The sequence below is a fragment of the Alternaria alternata genome, assembly GCF_001642055.1.
Source record: "Alternaria alternata strain SRC1lrK2f unplaced genomic scaffold CC77scaffold_17, whole genome shotgun sequence".
In the NCBI taxonomy this organism is placed as follows: domain Eukaryota; kingdom Fungi; phylum Ascomycota; class Dothideomycetes; order Pleosporales; family Pleosporaceae; genus Alternaria; species Alternaria alternata.
In genome coordinates this window covers 434,043-452,217 of record NW_017306206.1, presented here as the reverse complement: position 1 = coordinate 452,217, position 18,175 = coordinate 434,043, and the positions used below count along the sequence as shown (strand labels likewise).

Genomic DNA, 18,175 nt, shown 5'->3' with positions numbered 1-18,175 from the left:
CTGTAACGGCATCCTTTTCTTCAACAAAAGATGTTATTAGGGCACATACCATAACTTCATAATTACTATTCTCTGTATCGAGATACTCTTAGCTCACCAACCAAGCTCGTGAGCATAACTACCCCAAGGCCGATATTCTCTCGGAGAGGACTGCAGGAGCGCGGCCGGCAAAACCTCGGGTACGCTATTGGGAGACCATTGGGTAGCAGTGAATCGGCAGAACCTCGGATGCAGCAAGACGCCCAAACAAGACTAAACTTTCGGAGACATTGACCATGCGCATAGAACGTCGCCTTGAACGTACCGAAAGTCCGGATCTGGGGAAGTTGTGTCAACGCGATTCTCAATCCATGTAAGTGCGGACGGGGAGGAAGCAGCGATACAGCGGCAAACGTGGTATCTGCATATTTCGTTCATCCGAGCACTCGCGTCGAGGCGTCTTCTGGCGGTTTCTCCTCCCGATGCGCGTGAATTGATCCACAACTTAGGTGGCCTCGAGATTCTGGCAGACCTATAAAGTGGCTACCCCCGCATTCTCCAGATCTACATTGATCTTTCAACCGGGGATGAGCCCTGCTGACCCTTTCCGTTCACTTCCACTATACTTCCTTCACTGGCTGTATCAGCGCTATCAAGCCTTTGTGTCTCCTCAAGCATCATGGCTCCAGACCATGACAAGACGCCCAACACGGTCGAACTCAACGAACACGTAACGGAGACAACGACCGCCGCAGACACTTCCGCGTTAGGTCACCTCGCCAATCAAGAAGACCATGAAGTTGGTAAACTTGCGTCCTTCCGCAAGTATCCTTGGGCATGTGCTTGGTCTATCTACATGGTGTGGATAGTCCTGCTGGTCAGTTTCGAGAATCAAGCAGCTGGCAATGTCATCGGTATCCCGGAGTTCAGGAAGGATTTCGGGCATCAGTTTACTGCAGACGACGGCACTGTAAGTTATGTCGTTGATGCTCAGTGGCAGTCAGCCTTTCAGGGTGCACCCGTAGCTTCGTGAGTCATTGAGATCGTCAAATCCTACGACAAGACTAACGATTCCAGTGCTATCGTGGGTGCCCTTGGATGTGGGCAACTTGCTGACTGGCTTGGCCGCCGCTTAGTGGTCATGATTTGTCTCGCAGTCACTTTCGCCGCTGTCACCATGGAATTTGTTGCGACAACAAATGAGCTCTTCTTCGGTGGCAAGTTTTTGAATGGCTTCGTTGTCGGTGCCCTGGCATCGGTTACCGTAACATACATCGGCGAGGTCGCTCCTTTGAAACTTAGAGGCATGCTGACCTGCTTGACTGCTCTCTCTTACACCCTCGGGCCACTTACAGTTGCGCTCATTGTCAACTCCACTGGAGTGTACACCAACCGTTGGGCATACCGTGCTGTCTTTTGCGCACAGTATGGGTTTGCTGCCATAGCTACTGCTTTCGTCTGGTTCATGCCCGAGTCTCCATGGTGGCTCGCATCTAAAGATCGACAGGCAGACGCACTGAAGGCTCTCAACAGTCTTGGTCATCGTGGATTTGCAGGGGAACAAAAGCTCGCTCAGATTATGACAACTCTACAAGAGGTTAAGCGCGAGACTGAAGGCGCCACATACCTGGAGTGTTTCCGCAAATCCAACCTCCGGCGAACGATCATTTCGATCATGCCGCTCACCATACAGTCTCTCAGTGGCATCACTTTCGCTGCTTCGTACTCAACATACTACATGCAACTCGCCGGATTTACAACAGCCATGTCATTCAAATTGCAGATCGTCCAGCAAGTTATCTCACTTATCGGAAACGTCATGTCTTGGTACCTAGTCGATCGAATAGGTCGTCGCAACCTTACTTTCTGGGGTCTCTTTGTTCTCACCATCATCTTGTTCGTCATGGCCGGCCTCGCCGTTGTCGGTACCGTCCCTGCATTGAAAGGTGCTATCAGTATGATCCTCATCTACTGCTTCTGGTATAACGTTACGATTGGAGCCACTGCCTACACCATTCTCTGCGAGACATCAACTTCCCGTCTCCGCGTCAAAACCATCGCCATCGGGCTCGCCCTACAGAATGCTCTCAACACTATGTGGAGTTTCGTGCTACCCTATTTGTTCAATCCTGATCAACTCAATCTTGGTGGGAAGCTAGGCTTTATCTTCGGTGCTTTGTCCATTATTTGTCTAGTGTATCTTTGGTTCTACCAGCCCGAGACAGCTGGCCGGACATACGAGGAGTTGGATGAGATGTTTGCTAATAAAGTAAAAGCAAGAAGCTTCGCAACGCACAAAACGGATACACAGGCTATGGGTGAGGCGGTCAAGGAGAAGGAGAATATGTAGAGTATGAGTCTATCCTCGCGACATAAATTTCAATGTTATATCAAAGACTGAAATTCACTTTAAACACATCTGATATCGAGCCGTCGCCTTACCCGGACTATCTGGTCGACCATGCCGGCTTCAGGGTGACTTTGTCTCCAATACCGCCTAGCGTCCAGATGCACTTGTCGTTACCCTCATTCAACGATTATGTCGTCGGGATGACAGTTGTCAAGAGCTACGTCTTGCGCTTTTAATGCTTCTTCGCTGATGACGCTAAGGTGGAGAAAGCGTATTTCCGGGATCGTACAATCTTACAGCTCTACGCTCTACCTCTTGATCAGCGACTACCAGAACTCGCACAGGCATTTAATCAGAGGGATCATCCGGACACAGCTGCTGTCAATGGCTTTTTGCCACTAGAAGAGTGGACGTATTTCGACGATGAGATGCTCAAATTCCTGGAAGCGAGGGATCCAGAACTATTTGTACAATTGAAGAGGTGACCTAGCGGTAGACTGAGACCAGATGGATTAGTACCATGCAGCGTCACATCAGCGCCCAGCTTAACCTTTGGTGTGAAAACCTGCCTTATGCCTTATCCCACCGTTCCATACCTTCTTTCTTCATCTTATCATACCAGTTCCTCACATACTCCAATCCTGCGTGCGGACCATAAATCCTCTTTTCCCACTGCGGGATAGGAGCCTTCAACCCCGTTTCGATTTCGCACTTCTGCATCAGTTCACTGAGAGTGCCGCCGCGGTCAATCACATTGTCAGTACTATATCCCTCTATCGAGCGCTCTTCACGTCTTTTGCTGCGAAGTGTCGAGGTGGCAAACTTGTCGAAGTTGAAAGTGTGTTGATCGACGATGACACCATAGTTGTCCCGAGCGCCTTCAACAGTGACGAGACGGCGATGGACTTCTTGGGCTACACGTTCGGGAGGGCGCGTAAGAGGATCGCCAAGACCTCCACCGCCCCAAGTGATCCATTCCAAAACGTCGCCTGAGTGGGTCAGTATCAATCTCGAACATGTAAAATTCTTAGACTTACCTGGATAAACGTGGATGTGATCCTGCTTCGACTGACATAATTCCATATTGTCCTTTTCTTCTGCTGTGCCATAGCTGTTGTTGCGGTACAAGATCTTCCTCGATCTGCTTCCCGGCTTACCACCGTTAACACCCCATGCCTTGGTCAGCCAACGGTCGTCGTGCGTGCTGACATCGCCTTCACAAAGCCATCTATATAGGGTCCTCTGTGCGTTACCTCCTCTGTAGAAACCAGCGCCTCCGGAGTCCGGTAAAGCTTCATTGGCCTCGATAATGACAGGGAAGTAGAGCTCGATATTCTCAGCCGGGATAGACTTGATGGCTGGGAAAAGACAGTGACAGTCTGGACCGTCACCGATCGGTCGCGCAGGCACACCACCAAAGCCGATCTGGTAGAGCAAGTAGAATTCGCCATCAGGCTTGAAACCGGAGTAGAATAGATGTGGTGAATCGGAGAACCCTGCTGCACAACGATAGGCGGGGTTTTGTTGACCAAAGAGCGCCTGTAATACATCCATGATACGACCGAGAAGATGAGTACGGCAACTGACGGCTGCTGGGCGGACGGGACGAAGAATGGTGCCGGTCGGGATTTTGATGTCGAGTAAATCGTGGAAGCCGTCATTGACAACCTGTCGAAATTAGCTCATAGCTTTTATAGCTTTTACGTATAAGATTCTTACTGCAAAAGGATCGTAAATTGCGAGCAGATGATACCCGATGAACATCTTGAACAAAGTGATCGAGAGATAAAAGTTCATCGACGTATTTGATTGAGGTGATGTGCCGTCCCAATCAAAGATGAGCTTGCCATTCTGCTTCTTCATTGAGCAAGTAATAGCGTATGGACCGATGCCCTGTCCATCGTCATCGATGAAGTCGGTGAAGCTTGATACTTCATCGCTGATCTTCTCGTTGATGATCCTACTAATGGCAAGCTTGTTCTGCTCCAGCAGATAATCTGTGGCTGCCTCGTAGATCTCCAGGCTATAACGTTCACAGAGCTCGGTGACACGTGTAGCAGCTGTTCGACAGGCGGTAACGAGCGCCATTAGGTCACTCTGGAACCAATCTGGGGCGCGAGAGTTGCGGAACAGTACAGTTGCAAGAGTGTCGTTGTAAACACCATTTGTGTATAGCTTGACAATGGGAATTTGAAGACCGTCTTCGTAAATGGTACTGGCGTTGATGCTCATAGAGCCCGGGACTTTTCCTTGCACATCAGTTATGTGACCGAAGTTCGCCGCCCAGCCTATAAGCTTGTGCTCATAGTATATGGGAAGTAGCACGATAACGTCGTTGAGGTGTGATACGGCACCATCGATTTGGTATACGTCATTGGTCACGAAGACGTCGCCTTCTTGGACCGTGCCGTTCCAACCGTTCAGGAATTGCTGTATGAAAGACCCAAATTGACCAACAAGCATCTGTCCCCTTGTATTAGTGATCACGTTGAACTCGTCTTGTTGCTCTCGAATCGCCGGGCTCATGGCGCAACGAAGCAGAAGTGCATCCATCTCTCTTCTGATAGACCCAAGCGCAGAGGCGATGAGAGTGGCAATAATGGGCTGCTCTTTGATCATATCCTGAGCTGACTCTTTCGTATGAACGGTCTTTCGTTCTTCCTTCTTCTCGGTAGGCCAAATGAGTATGTTACCCATGGAGTCGATCTTTCCATAGAAGCCGGGCAATATGAGCGTGTTCGAGTCCATCTCCGTGACAACCGCTGGGCCATGTATGACTTTCCCAGCCCCTCCAATCTTGGAACGGTCCCAGAATGTGGCTTCGACCTTTTTGCCATCCCAGACGATTGACTGCTTGGCTGTGATCGCACCTTCCCAAGGTTCGGATGTACGAGCATCCTCCAGCGGCTTGAAGGCTACCTCCTCGGAAGCATCAACAACCTTGGCACGTAAGCGCATCGTCTCCATCTCGGCATGCGCATGTGAAAATCCGAACTGATGTTGATGGGCTTCATTGAACTTGTTACGCAAGATGTCCACGAGCTTGTCTGAGCTTTCGAGCTCACTGGAACTCAAATCAACAGTAAGTGTCATGGCTTGACCCTTGTAACGCATATCCGCTTGGTATATGACATGCAACGCAGCGTTCTCATCGGCAAGCGAGGTTTTCATGGTGTCTACACCACTAGCCCTGAGATTGAGTAATGTCTCCTTGAGCTCTTGCTCTGTGATATCTGAGAAGGCGCGAATGTATGTGCAGCTCTGCTCATGGGACATCTTGGTGATGGCATCACCCTGTGCACAAAGAACACCAGGAGAGGGAGGGACGATGACGGGCCAGGAACCAAGAAGCTGACCTAGAGCGTTACCATGGAGCGGACCAGCGCCACCGAGAGCAACCAAGGCGAAGTCGCGTGGGTCGTAGCCTTGCTCAACGGATACCAGACGAAGAGCCCCATGCATGGACTCGTTTACTAAGTCGATGATTCCTTCAGCTGCGGAAGCAGTATCAAGGCCCATCTGCTTAGCAATTGACTCAACTGCAGCAGTAGATGCGGCAACATCCAATTGGAATTTACCGCCTAGTAGCTTCGAAGGAAGGCGACCCAGCGCCAAGTTTGCATCAGTCACAGTCGCTTGGGTCCCACCTTTGCCATACGCCGCAGGACCAGGTGTAGCACCACTGGACTCTGGCCCAACACGCAACGTTTTTGTAAAGTCGTTGAATATCGCAATGGAGCCGCCACCAGCGCCTACAGTGTTAACATCAACACTTGGGGCTCGTACGGATAAGTGACCGATGGCGGTTTCTCGTCGAATAATAGCATCGCTACCTGAGAGTAAAGCGCAGTCGGTAGAAGTTCCTCCCATGTCAAAGGTGATGAGATTCTTGTAAGGCGTGTTCTTGGCGACCAGATGCGAGACTGCCTTGACGCCGCCGGCTGGGCCGCTCATGAGGATGCGCACTGGTGTTTCACCGGCGAGGTGAACCGACGTCAGATCGCCATCGGATTTCAAGATGCGGATTGTATCGGTGTCATCCGCAAGCATTTTCTGCAGGTTCTGCATGTAGCTCTTGACTACTGGCTTGACGATGGCATTCGCAGCCGTCGTAACGGTGCGCTCGTATTCCTGTATCTCTGGCAGCACGTCCGTTGAGGTGACAATCTCAACATCTGGGCCAAATTCGCTGACCAGTATAGCTTTGATGCGTTCTTCATGCGTGCTATTAGCGAAGGAATTGATGAGCGACACGGCAATGGCTTGAGGCTGTTGTCGCTTGAGATCCTGTAAGTCGTTCCGTAATTCATCTTCATCCAAGTCGTAGAATATGTCACCATCAATCTTGATACGCTCTTTGACTTCGACGGTTCTCTCGAGCGGCACAAGAGGCTCGGGCTGTTCATAATGCATCCACGAACCTAGGCCGCCCGGTATCTGGCTGCGTCTTGTGGCCAGTATGTCCTTGTGGCCCTTGGTAACGATGAGGCCACACTTGGCGCCCTTGCCTTCGAGCACGGCATTGGTGCCCGTGGTGGTGCCATGGTGTATATACTCGAACTTGCCGTCCCAGTTGTACTTGTCTTTGAGTATTTTTCGCGCCTGCTGCACGCCTTCGTGCACGCCAATTGACTGGTCTGTCGTGTTGGTCGGTACCTTTGTGCGTACTGCCTCGCCGTTGGGCGTGATGACGCACACTAAGCTCGGTTAATCGGTGAAGTATACTTTGCGCAAAAGGGCCGTACCGTCGGTGAAGGTTCTGGGATCGTGTTAGCCGCATCCCATGACCTGGGCCGGGTCCAGGCAAGCAGTGAGGTGGTGGCAGTTGTGGACTCGGGGAAGGCCTGCATGTTCGCCGCCGTGGCTAAGAAGAAGCTAGCGGGTGGGCGTCTTCCCACGGGTACACGAGGCAAAATTCAATCGAGGCAGGCACTACTCACCCTCCAACATCAACACCCAGTCGGTAACCCGGTGTAGCCATGGTGTCGTCGCCGAGGAGTATGGGGCTCAGCGGTGGATGTGAAGCTATCCCAACTTTGTAACGAGGAATGGGCGATGGGCTGTCGGATGGACCTGCGTCATTCTATAACCATGCTTTTCTGGGGCTGATGCTAATGCGCCGAGCTGGTACCGGCGATATAGGCAGAACCGCGCTTGCTGCTATCAGAAGCTTCCATCGCTGCTGTCACGTCCTGCGCCTGGCCCGTAGTGGCAGTCGCCAACGCTCTTGAGGAAGGCGTCTCACAGCTCCCAAGGCGTAACTGGCTTGTTGAGGATGATCTGTGGCAGTTATCGTTTGGGTGCGGGGTCGCATGCCCTAGTCACAGTCCTACTATCTGCTATCGGACTACTTAGCAGCCTTCGCCTTTGCCTCGGTGCTGCGAGATACGCCGTTATCACTTGTGAAGCTTGACGCGAAAGTGGATATGCTTGCTCGGCACGTGGGCCGGGGGGCGGGCAGCCTTCGCTTACTTCCGATAAGCCCGCGAAGCACTCACATCCAACAGCGCGACAAGGTGCTCCGACTCTTCCATTATACATTCGTAGCTCATATAGTATTACATAATGTCCCATTATCTCTCACAATCCACCACCCGTCGACTATTTGGCCGCCATCATCTCCAAAAACTTGTCTCCAAGCGCGTTCGCCGCCATCGGGTTGTCACCAGTGACAAGCTCCCTGTCCACGGTAATATTTCCCATGGACTTGGCAACACCCTCTTGCATGTCTGCGCCTTCCTGCCTGAGCGTGCCCTCCACCTTGTCAATCTCACCCCTGAAAATCGTCTCCATCAACTTCTCCTCAGCATCTGACCAGCTTGTCATTTTGTAGCCCGAGTACTCGAACTTCTTGCTAGGTCCATACTTGGTACTCAGGAAAGCCCAAGGTCCGTGGCAGATTGCTGCCGTCGGTTTTGATGAAGTGTGGAAGTGTGTGAGTATACGGCCTAGGTCGGCGTTGTCACCCAGGTCGGATAAGGGAGCATGTCCACCAGGAATGAAGACACCCCCGTAGTTCTTCAACTCATCATCGCTGATCTCAGAGAACTTTCTCGGCCGCGAGAAGCCATTCTCCTTCTTCATGCGTTCGATTAGATCCAACTCTCTTTGCTTCTCGTAGTAGTTTCCAGCAAAGGCAGCCAGAGATACGCTGAGTGGGTCAGGAGTGGGTTCCTTGCCCTCTGGCGAGGCAAATGTGACTTCGTAGCCGGCGTCGAGAATCTTCTGTAGAGGCTTTGCTAACTCCATGAGAAAGTAGCCCGAGTCTTGAGAGACGGTCTTCCCATCACTACCCGTGTTGTAGAGAGGGAACGAAGATGCGTCGGAAAGGACGATGAGAACTTTCTTGTTTGCGGCCATGATGATGAAAGCCGAGTCGCACTTGTATGTTATTTAGGAGAACGTATAACGTGTCTTCAATAAAGAAATGTTGATGGATATTAAAAGGTATGGTTTAGTACATGTATCTAAGAATGCCTGAGCATGTTGTATAAGGATGGTTTTCACTACAGGTCAGTATGACGTAGCCAGCCGCCTGCGCTCTGCAAACGTCACACCCACCATCCTCTCCACTTCGGTGTTCGACACGTTGCACAGAAGTTCGACGTCGAGTATCGGTTAACCTCGGCGCAAGCTTCGCGTTGTCGTCATTACAAGCTCGGGCGCCAACGATGCGCGAGAAAGACACGTCGCGTCGCAGTGCATGTCAACGCGATTTGTCCATGACTCGCAACGACTCGCTCAGCTCGGCCTCTCCACGCGCCTACACCAGGACTTCATGCGAATATCAGCAACCTTCGCTCAACGAACTTAGCAAATTTGCGATACAACAGCTAATATTTATCCTATGAAGAATTTATTGTTATCGCATGTGTGACCGTAGGCCAGATTCGCGAGATCGCAGCTTGGGCGCCTAAGAGTTGTGCATTTTCAGGCAACACTGAGAACATAGAGAAGACAGCACAACAACATCTAGTTTTGTTTGACTCATGCTTTCAAGATAAGTCTTATATATTGTGCGTAAAAGCTGAGCGGTGCATGGACAAACAAGACTACAAATATCTCAATACTTTCTCAAGTTCAGCTATCAGCTACTATGCGCCTACATGCCTTCATACTTCTTTTCTTCTCCATCTTGCCCATCGGCCTAGCCCTACAACTTGCTCCAACCCGCCCTAGGCCGTGGATACCAAGTGATCCGTGTCCCACTTCAATCACTGCTAAGATTATTGCCAATCCCTGTGCGGACGACATCTGCGTTCCCGACTACTTCGATTTCACAACGCTGAAATCCGTCCATTCGGCACTCCTTACATGCCCTAATATGTCCTCCCTTGATCTCAGTATTGATGGATTCTGTAGTACATGGCCAGACCGGCGGAACCTCCCATTCAATCACCTGGGCGGAGAAAGATACGTTGACCTCAAAGTTCTAAAGCTGGATCGCTATAGCTGGGACTGACGGAGTGAAAAAGACGTTTGGACTGGCCCGGAGTGCCGTTTGAGAGGCAAGTTGGATTGCTTCATGGATACACTGTACTGGTTCTACAAGGGTCATTGGAAGAGCTGGCTCAAGTGGCGCAAGCAACCAAAAGCGCAGCGCGAGAAGACCAACGTCGAATTGTGGCTTGACGCAATGGACTGGACGGCTATCGAGGAACTATCAGTGGAGAGTGTTCCAGACAGCGTGCGCAAAGTTCTCTCGCAATCGCGAGCACTACGGATGCTAAAAACGACGGACATCGAATTGATCACGAATCTGCCAAACAACACGCTTACGCATCTGTCGTTCTGTAATGGCTTCCATATGCGAGATTACTTACCCGATATTCTTAATCATCAAGGAGAGTCATTACAAAGCCTCGAGCTTCGTTGGCATGATGACTTTATTCCGACGCAGCATTTCGGCGGCTTGGATGGAGACTTCGATGTGCTGGCAAGCCACACAAGCAACCTTTCACATCTCAGTGTCAATGTACTATACAATGATACTACATGGCCTTTCGAGACGATCGAGAAGATTGCCACCATTCCTACATTACGAAAAGTAGACTTGTGGATGGACTCGCTTAGCAAATGCTCGTGGCCATATGATCCTCAATTAGGTGTGCCTGAAGCGGAGATATTAGGATTCAGTGACGGGAACGACAGTGGCTGTGAAAGCAAAGAAGCATTTCATAAAATACACCTCGATAGTACAAGTGCATCTAAGATGTTCAAGCACATGAAAGAGAAGAAGCAGGGGGACGAATTAGAAGAAGCTACGTTCTGGGAGGGTAATTGGTCGACAGAATGGGACGGGGAGACCTCGAGAGTTAAGGTGGTATGTAAAGCGAAGACGGATCTTAATATGGAAGAATGGTGTATGGTAGAACAGGAGAGTGATGATGTTTCGCAAGAGTCATTCTTTTGGGATGAATCAGTCTTTACTTCTGTGTAACCAAAACAGAGACTCATATGACCGATATATTAGGGTATGGCCCTTAAACTAGCCCCAATTTGATTCCTTAGTATCAGTTGTTGGTTGGAATCCATCGTTATATGCTTTCATGCTTTCATGACCTTAATCACGGCTGACTGTGGGGTCCCATGCACAGACTTCATAAACCCCAGTATCTAAACTCTTCATGTCCTCAGCTGATAGTTCGAAGTCATAGATCTGAGCATTCTCCTCGATACGGGACTTGGTAACCGATTTGGGCAGTGGTACGAATCCCTAAACAATGTCAGCATGGTACGCCATATCAGGGAAGGATCGCATATATGCTAACCATTTGTAAACTCCATCTCAACAGTACTTGTGACGGCGTCTTTTTATATTTCTCCGCAAGCGGTTTCAGTAGAGGGTCTTCATTCCTCGTCGCACGAACGAGCGGACAGTATGCTTCACACAGCACACCCCGTTGCTTGCACCAGTTGACGATGTCTGGACGCGCAAGCCAGGGGTGAAGCTCGATCTGATTGATGCTGATAACTCCACCCTTACCCTTGCCCTCTCTGGCTTCAGTCTCTTTGATCCACGCTTCCAGTTCGTCCAGATGGTGCACACCGTAGTTCGATACACCGATTGATCGAATCTTACCGTCTTGCACACCCTCAACGAGCGCTTTCCAGGCCCCGAGTCGGTTCTCTTTGCCGCCGTAGGGACTATGTAGGAGGTAGAGATCCACGTAATCAAAACCGGTGATATTGAGTGTATTGTCGATGTGTTGTTTCGAGTTTTCGTAGCTCATGTCTTTTGGGGGTATCTTCGTTGTAAAAAATAGCTCCTCTCTCGGTATTCCTGACTTCTTCATCCCTTCCGCGGATGGTTGCTCATTCCGGTAGGCTACCGCGGAGTCCACGTGGCGATAGCCGACCTTGATTGCATGCTGAACTACTTCAGACGCAACGTCTGCTGGTGTTTGGTATACACCATATCCAAGAACGGGGATTTTGTACCCTGATGGCATGGCATATTGCGAGTTGATGGTAAGACCTGCCATGATAGCTGATGACGTATGGAAGGATCGGGGTGACTTTGGGAGGGGAATTTGAGAACGAAGATGTGACAATCTTGTGAGAGCAGTACGCATAGCGCGATTGCAACAGAAGTGATGGAGATGGCAATGTCTCGGGCGTGTGTTGCTTATAACATGGGATGGATGTACGTTTGTACGAGGCTGTCGTGGGGAGACCTGGAAATAACGGAGATAAATTGCGGAAGCCGATGACTAAAGAAGCGGTAGTAACGAGTTCACCACCGAACAGGGAGCGACCACCTTATCATCGTCACTCCATCGGCTTTTGGTGGACTTTCGTACTTCTCACGAAGCTCCTCAATGCTAAACGGATTGAGCGCGCATAACAGCCATATTACTTGGTATGTCCCAGATTGGCAATATTAACACTAATTCACATTGGGGTAAAAACACTCAATGCGGAAGAACATAACCGGGTTAATTTCTACTCATCATCATCACTCTGCATATGTTTTACCCAGCGAGCACTGCCTTTATTACGCTCTCTTACGCTCAACACTTATAGGCAGAGGAAGACAGGCATCACGCCTCTAGCTTTCATGCCTACCCTAGGCGGCTGCGCGGGCCTCAGCTGCACAGTATCCGAGAAGACGGGTCCCTTGTAAGCGCTAGAAGGGCCGAAGAAGATCTGGAGAAGGTACTGGCGAAAGCTGGTGGGGCGAACGCACGTGAATAGCCGCCTGATCACTATGGATAATTACATACCACGTTGCGCATGCGAGCCCACGGATCCTGAAACGTCCCGGCCCCCTCCTTTTTGGACCTCTGGGTCGCGTAAAGAGGATGTGATTTCTGCAAGAGGATAGCAGCTTGCAGGCCTGAACCGTGTTTCCGACTCACCGATAGACTGGCCCGTGGTTCGGTACCCCGGCAGCAGCTCAGGAGTCGATTTACGTTTCTGGACTCTATGGAGTGTAATACGACAGCTGTCCAATATTAGCCGAAGACTCTTTGTACGACTCATTCTCGATGAATGCCGATCGCATCATCGGAATGAAGATCGATCTCTACCGTAGCTTTGAGGCTTGTCCGACCATCAGCGTGCGAACGAGTGGTTCAGCAAGTCTGCAGTGCCACCGGTGAACCGCGAAGGGGATGTGCGCTTACAGGCACGTGCATGGTGACCTCATGGGGTCTAGCATCTGGTCGCTTTGTGCCACTTATAGAACCCCATACGATGCGGCTAAAACATGTGCAGTTCAACAATATTTTCCTCCATCGACCAAATCTATCGTCGAGGTCGTAGAGACAGGGAATACTCTTCGCTTCCATTAACATGCTGATGTGGGGCGTAGATCATGAAACACTAACCCGGTCAAGTCCAAATGCACCTTCTCTGTCATGATCGCACAAGTTTCCTTTCCGTCTACATCATGACCCAGTCACAATGTTTCCCCATGTGTTTGGTTCCCTCGAAGCAAGCCTCAACCGTCGCTCAATGCGTCATCTTTTATTACAGGGTTCCGTTCCTACTGACTCTTGTCTTATCTTGTGCTCGGCAATGCGGAGGAGATTCCGAATAATCGAACAATGTTACCTACTACGACTGTACTAGTCTGCGTCCCGCGTCTGGGTCTTGCCGCTATTAGGTGCCTATCCTCGGAGACAGAACATGGAATGCTATTGTCAGTAGTCAAACGACCAGCCAAGTGAGAACAGCGGCAGATTCCGAGCAGCTACGTGATGCGAAACGACGCAGGAACGTGGGGGGTTGCACCACACGTGGTCGACAAAGCTTGTGACTGGTCACAGCACAACCTCGAAGGCTGGGTCGCAAACAACAAGCAGCCCATGGGGACTTCCAGAAGGGCTCGCGTGCGCTAAATCATCACTCTGAATAGCACTCCTATTGGGAGTTCTAGGCGGAAAGCCGCTACCAGCCGTTGTTCACCTCGACCGTAGGGCCGTTCGGGCCGCTGGTGACATCGACGAGAGGTAAGCTGCGTACATGCGCAGCGAACCGGTCTTCGACGCGGTCCGCGACAGCATTGACGAGCGGATGTAAGCTTACTGGGGCTTGTGACCTAAAAGTTCCCTCCTTCCGAGCAAGCCACTGGCAGTCACCAGGCGAACCGCAAATCGCCATCCACTAGATTTCGAAACGGGCTGACCAGTCAAAACCACCAGACGCATGATTATACACCGCGCCGGTCAACTAGCACCGTGCCCATGCAACTTCGTTCCATGTTCAAACTGAATCTGGCAGATTTGGTGATACACGTCAGACCGTATTCAAAAACTACTGTCAACGCGTCGATCCAGACTGCCGCGACAGTCTCGACAGTATCATGCGAAAACTCTGATCTTCTCATGGCTGTGCTTACAGCTAGCAGCTAGATTCCAATGACCTGTCACCCCTCTGGGACGCACAGAGGGCCTTTCGGTGCAAAGGATGTTGCATGATTACAAGCTAAGGACAGCGTGACAGCTGCTCTCGCCATGCATACCGGCGCCACCCGTACCGTTCAGAGAGCGACTGAGAGCTTAAGGGGAGCTCAGGATTGCGGGGCCTTTGATTGACGAATGTCTTCACGGCACATGTGAACCGAATTCGTGCGTAGCTCTCAACGCAATGTGGAGGTATACCATTACAATCTTCGTTATGCCTACGTCAACCTCACCGAAAGAGCTCCTTTCCTCCGCAACTCCGGGCTGATCTCAGCGTGTGAGGTTCTTCATGCGACTACATCACACAAGCTTGGTCAGTATAGTGGGCGTTATGTAAGGACTGCTCATCTTGCTGATCTGCTTGGTCTACTCCCTAGGCACCTGCGCAGTAGCCGTGCTTTTCGATCACTCTGGTCCAAGCGGTCCGCCAGTGCTTGAAGCATTTGCAGAAGAGTGGTCTCGACCAGAGCCACCGAGAATGTGAAACTACCATAGTCAAGCAGTGGAGGATACAGGGATATATCACAAAGTTAGGTACGGTGTGAGTGTCTGAGACTCCCTAGCATACTTGTTTGTGGGTCCCTGCACGTTACGACGGTGGACGTAAGTTGTACGGTCCTCGCGTGGAATAGGAACTGTACGACCTAGCTCACACATAGGGCTGACTATGCTGACCAGTCACGAGTTGCACATGGGAAATACAAGGGATGCTGGCGTCGATCATGCTTTCTTACTCTTGACATTTCTTACACATGTACCAGTGTGGTTGGAGAAGCGGGAGTGTGAAGGCACATGACATATGTACAACGTACCGGCCAAGCGATAGGCATGCCCAGAGATGACAGATCCTATCATGGTAGAAGATCGAGCAGTGCCGTACGTAACGGCCGATACGTAACGGTTCCAGATATGTGACGTGCGTCTAGGTACCTACGCATGCATTGGCATTTGTCGCGAAGCACGTCATATTGCACCGTACTGTAAGACAACCCGTGCCCTTTGACAGGCTTTGCACGAACGCAATGTTACGTGTCTGTCTTTCCGCATAGCGGCAGCTCCAGGCAAGAAAGGCCCGATTGCGGCGCTGTCCATCTCTAAACCTTCTGGGTAAGGTATCGCACCACCACCGTGCCGCCCTCAAGACACGCGAGCCGCGCGGGTGAAAGCCAAATTCTGCCGCAAAAGTGTGTATTGCCACATGGCTGGCAACTGAATCGCTTTAACTTGACTACAAGCGAGCCTCTCATAGCTATCGATATTGACACCTCTGAAACAGTCGCGAGAAATCGATACAACCGTGATTGCGGCACAACTGTATCTGCATATTGCGGCGCAGTCAACGTCGGCATAAGTGGGTAACGGAGAAGCCTGCCCCGTTGGAGAAGGAGGGAGGGACCAGACAAAAAAGGCCCCACAGGGCGGCATAAGGTTAGTAAGGCTGTGCGAAAAATGCAGATTGCGACCGAAATGGAAAGCAAAAGGGTGGTGAGTATGACAGAATGCGCGACGCGGTTGTTCATTCCATGGTAGTAAACGCCTATACTGTGCTTTAAGAATACGACTGAGAAGACCTGCAGCAGGGGTAATGATATGCGCAATAGAGAAGGGGCCGTCCAGCTAGCCTGGGGCAAAAGTCGATGACGATCGTTATAGAATTTGAAACAGTGAAGTTAAGCAAGGGTATCGAACGAAGAAGACAAGATAGAATGTGAACGTGAGGCGTTGCGCGCTGCTGCCTCAATGTTGCTGAGCCCCAAATCCCTATGCAAGCCGCCCGATTTTGCTAAACGCCATGTGTCTGTGCCGCATCGCGAGAGCGTTTGAACAGTGTCCATATGTGACAATCCCCAGTTGAAAGAACAAGAAGAAGACGATACAGGATGATTCACTCGCATCCCTCAGCCGTACGCGAGGCTGACTAGGTGTGCAGGAAGTAGTTGCTATGCGACGGCTCGATGGGGCTCATCGCGTAGGGAGCGAAGCCCTGCTGGATGTGGTGCTCAAATTGGGCATATGGAATGGGCGCAGGATCGACCTCCTGCCATTTGCGTGAGCATTGTCGTGCTGTCCATTTCTCTGTAGCACCAAAGTCTTGCATCTAACAAAGTCAGTTCATATACTCGAGAGTCTTTGGGTGATGCATACCTTTTGTGCGATGATATCGAACTTGCTTGATGCCCAGTAATCATGTGCCTTGCGCAGTGCCTGAACGTCTGCATCGGCCCATATGCGCATGCGCTCTTTCAGTCGCTTGATACGCATCTGCAATGCTGGTATTTGATAATTCTTATTGAGATCTGTCAGAAAGCGCGCTGCGATGTCCTTCCACGGCATGTTTTCATCTTCTTTGAGCCGTAGCAGTAGTCTGTCTTCCTCACTGAGCTCGAACTGCGTTGACATCTGCGAGTCTGATCGCTTTCTTCGCTTAGGCTCATCTTCTTCGTCGTCTTCCCGGTACCTCTTGGTTGCATGCGACCGAGGTGTCTCAAGGGGTAGAGGGGCGATTGGTGTGTACAAGCGTCGCGGTTGTGGTGAGGTCATCTGGTTAGATGATAGTTCTGTTGACGGTTCACTCAACTGTGGACTGTGAGTCGGGAATGCTGAGTAGTATGCATCGTGGCTTGAGTGGATGCCTAGTGCGTTCATCCATGGGCCGTCTACTGCTGCTGAAGGCAGTGAGTCTAAGTTACTGTGAGACCGGTCCATGAGGCGGGACTGTCTCCTAAAACGAGACGTGGACTGACGAGGCACACTTCTTGCGTCAGACTGAGGCTCTTCTGAAGGACGTGTAGACTCTGGTACTACTGAGTCCCGGGAGTAGACCGTGCCTGGAGAGATGGCTGCTGATGGCTGCGTAGCGGAAACTGGAGCCCTCGTTGAGTATTGAAGCGTAGGGGCGGGCTGCGATAGGTTGATAGTTGATGTATGCGGAGGCACATAGTGGGGATACGAGACATAGCTGGTCTAGACAACCATATATGAGCAGCCGATCTCGCAACAAGGGTGAAGTACAAACCTCGCTATGGTACTCTGGGGCTGAAATCGAGGGGCACCAGCCAGGAGTCGGCTGACTATTCAGCTCTTGAGAAGGAAGAGGACTTTCTGGTAGGTGTGGCATGTACGAGTGATGCGACTGTGGAGACATTGAGGGAGGTGAGGAGCCGGGCGCGGGGTAGTACTGAGGGTAATAGGGACTTGGCCACGAGGCTGGCTTGTCTTGGAGAAGATGCGGAGGGAGGATAGCACCTTCAAGTATAATAGACATGACAACAACGTCTGCCAGCTGGGTAAGAAGGGCCTTTTGTTGCTGCGCCTCTACTGTTGTGGTCGCTAATGTAGCAAGAAATGCAATCAAGACGGGCGGTAGCAGGAAGGAAGACGCGGCGCACGGTGGTGATATCCAGGCTTGAGCTGGATGACTAGGCTAGGGGAACGCCTCAGTCATATTTATCAAGATGGTAACGGTATAGCGGCCTCGAGTGCAGGTCACTTCTAGTGCGTCGACTCTATCGTGCCACCCCCCCCCAGTAGGCTTTGAAGGATGCTGCTGCTGCTGCGCACTGACTGTCAGGCCTGCACGTTAGCGCCCCGAGCTTTCACCCTGCTCTTCTCTTGTCTCCTCGCGGTTTGGCGGCCTCGACCCCGGCATGCCATGCCTTGCGCTTGAGCCGCGAATTGGCCAGGCATGCATGGTTGCTCACGGTTGTGTCCGGCCTATTTGCTGACCCGGAACGCTGTGCTGGGTTTCTAGGTGGTGTCCTGCAACGGCGGTGATCATGACCGTGTGGGCGTCGGTGCAGCCTTGCTATCGGAATCCGCTATACATCTGGCCAGCAAGGGTGTGTCCGCTACACTACATAGTAGCTAGTGCGCCTAGAGGTGGTTTTTGGAGGTGAAAGTCGAATGTAACCTTCAGTAAGGCGGCCACCCTTGACGT

At 51.2% G+C, this 18,175-nt stretch overlaps 6 protein-coding genes across 6 annotated transcripts; 2 read left to right on the top strand and 4 right to left on the bottom strand.

The window, feature by feature from the left end:
* Window positions 1-257: 257 nt before the first annotated feature.
* CC77DRAFT_994463 (general substrate transporter) lies at window positions 258-2,353 on the top strand. Its single transcript, XM_018536447.1, has 2 exons — window positions 258-1,008; window positions 1,057-2,353. Exons 1-2 carry the CDS (start codon window positions 659-661, stop codon window positions 2,327-2,329), a joined length of 1,623 nt encoding a protein of 540 aa, XP_018383312.1. The 5' UTR covers window positions 258-658; the 3' UTR covers window positions 2,330-2,353.
* A 261-nt stretch (window positions 2,354-2,614) lies between these two features.
* Window positions 2,615-7,620, bottom strand: CC77DRAFT_240584 (hypothetical protein). The gene is made up of 5 exons (XM_018530816.1): window positions 7,270-7,620; window positions 7,075-7,088; window positions 4,049-7,026; window positions 3,367-3,997; window positions 2,615-3,318 (listed from the first exon to the last, which is right to left on the bottom strand). The coding sequence occupies exons 1-5, from the start codon at window positions 7,308-7,310 to the stop codon at window positions 2,900-2,902; spliced, it is 4,083 nt and encodes a 1,360-aa protein (XP_018383311.1). The 5' UTR covers window positions 7,311-7,620; the 3' UTR covers window positions 2,615-2,899.
* Window positions 7,621-9,049, bottom strand: CC77DRAFT_240583 (class I glutamine amidotransferase-like protein). The gene has a single exon (XM_018530815.1). The coding sequence runs from the start codon at window positions 8,687-8,689 to the stop codon at window positions 7,931-7,933; it is 759 nt and encodes a 252-aa protein (XP_018383310.1). The 5' UTR covers window positions 8,690-9,049; the 3' UTR covers window positions 7,621-7,930.
* Window positions 9,050-9,669: 620 nt separating this feature from the next.
* CC77DRAFT_1097106 (hypothetical protein) lies at window positions 9,670-10,769 on the top strand (the record flags this gene model as incomplete). Its single annotated transcript, XM_018529873.1, has 1 exon — window positions 9,670-10,769. Exon 1 carries the CDS (start codon window positions 9,855-9,857, stop codon window positions 10,767-10,769), a length of 915 nt encoding a protein of 304 aa, XP_018383309.1. The 5' UTR covers window positions 9,670-9,854.
* On the bottom strand, window positions 10,567-12,291 carry CC77DRAFT_1022771 (2,5-diketo-D-gluconic acid reductase A). The gene is made up of 2 exons (XM_018525535.1): window positions 11,101-12,291; window positions 10,567-11,045 (listed from the first exon to the last, which is right to left on the bottom strand). Exons 1-2 carry the CDS (start codon window positions 11,812-11,814, stop codon window positions 10,893-10,895), a joined length of 867 nt encoding a protein of 288 aa, XP_018383308.1. The 5' UTR covers window positions 11,815-12,291; the 3' UTR covers window positions 10,567-10,892.
* A 3,666-nt stretch (window positions 12,292-15,957) lies between these two features.
* On the bottom strand, window positions 15,958-17,855 carry CC77DRAFT_240631 (hypothetical protein). Its single transcript, XM_018530817.1, has 3 exons — window positions 17,255-17,855; window positions 16,384-17,202; window positions 15,958-16,336 (listed from the first exon to the last, which is right to left on the bottom strand). Exons 1-3 carry the CDS (start codon window positions 17,501-17,503, stop codon window positions 16,157-16,159), a joined length of 1,248 nt encoding a protein of 415 aa, XP_018383307.1. The 5' UTR covers window positions 17,504-17,855; the 3' UTR covers window positions 15,958-16,156.
* Window positions 17,856-18,175: the final 320 nt, after the last annotated feature.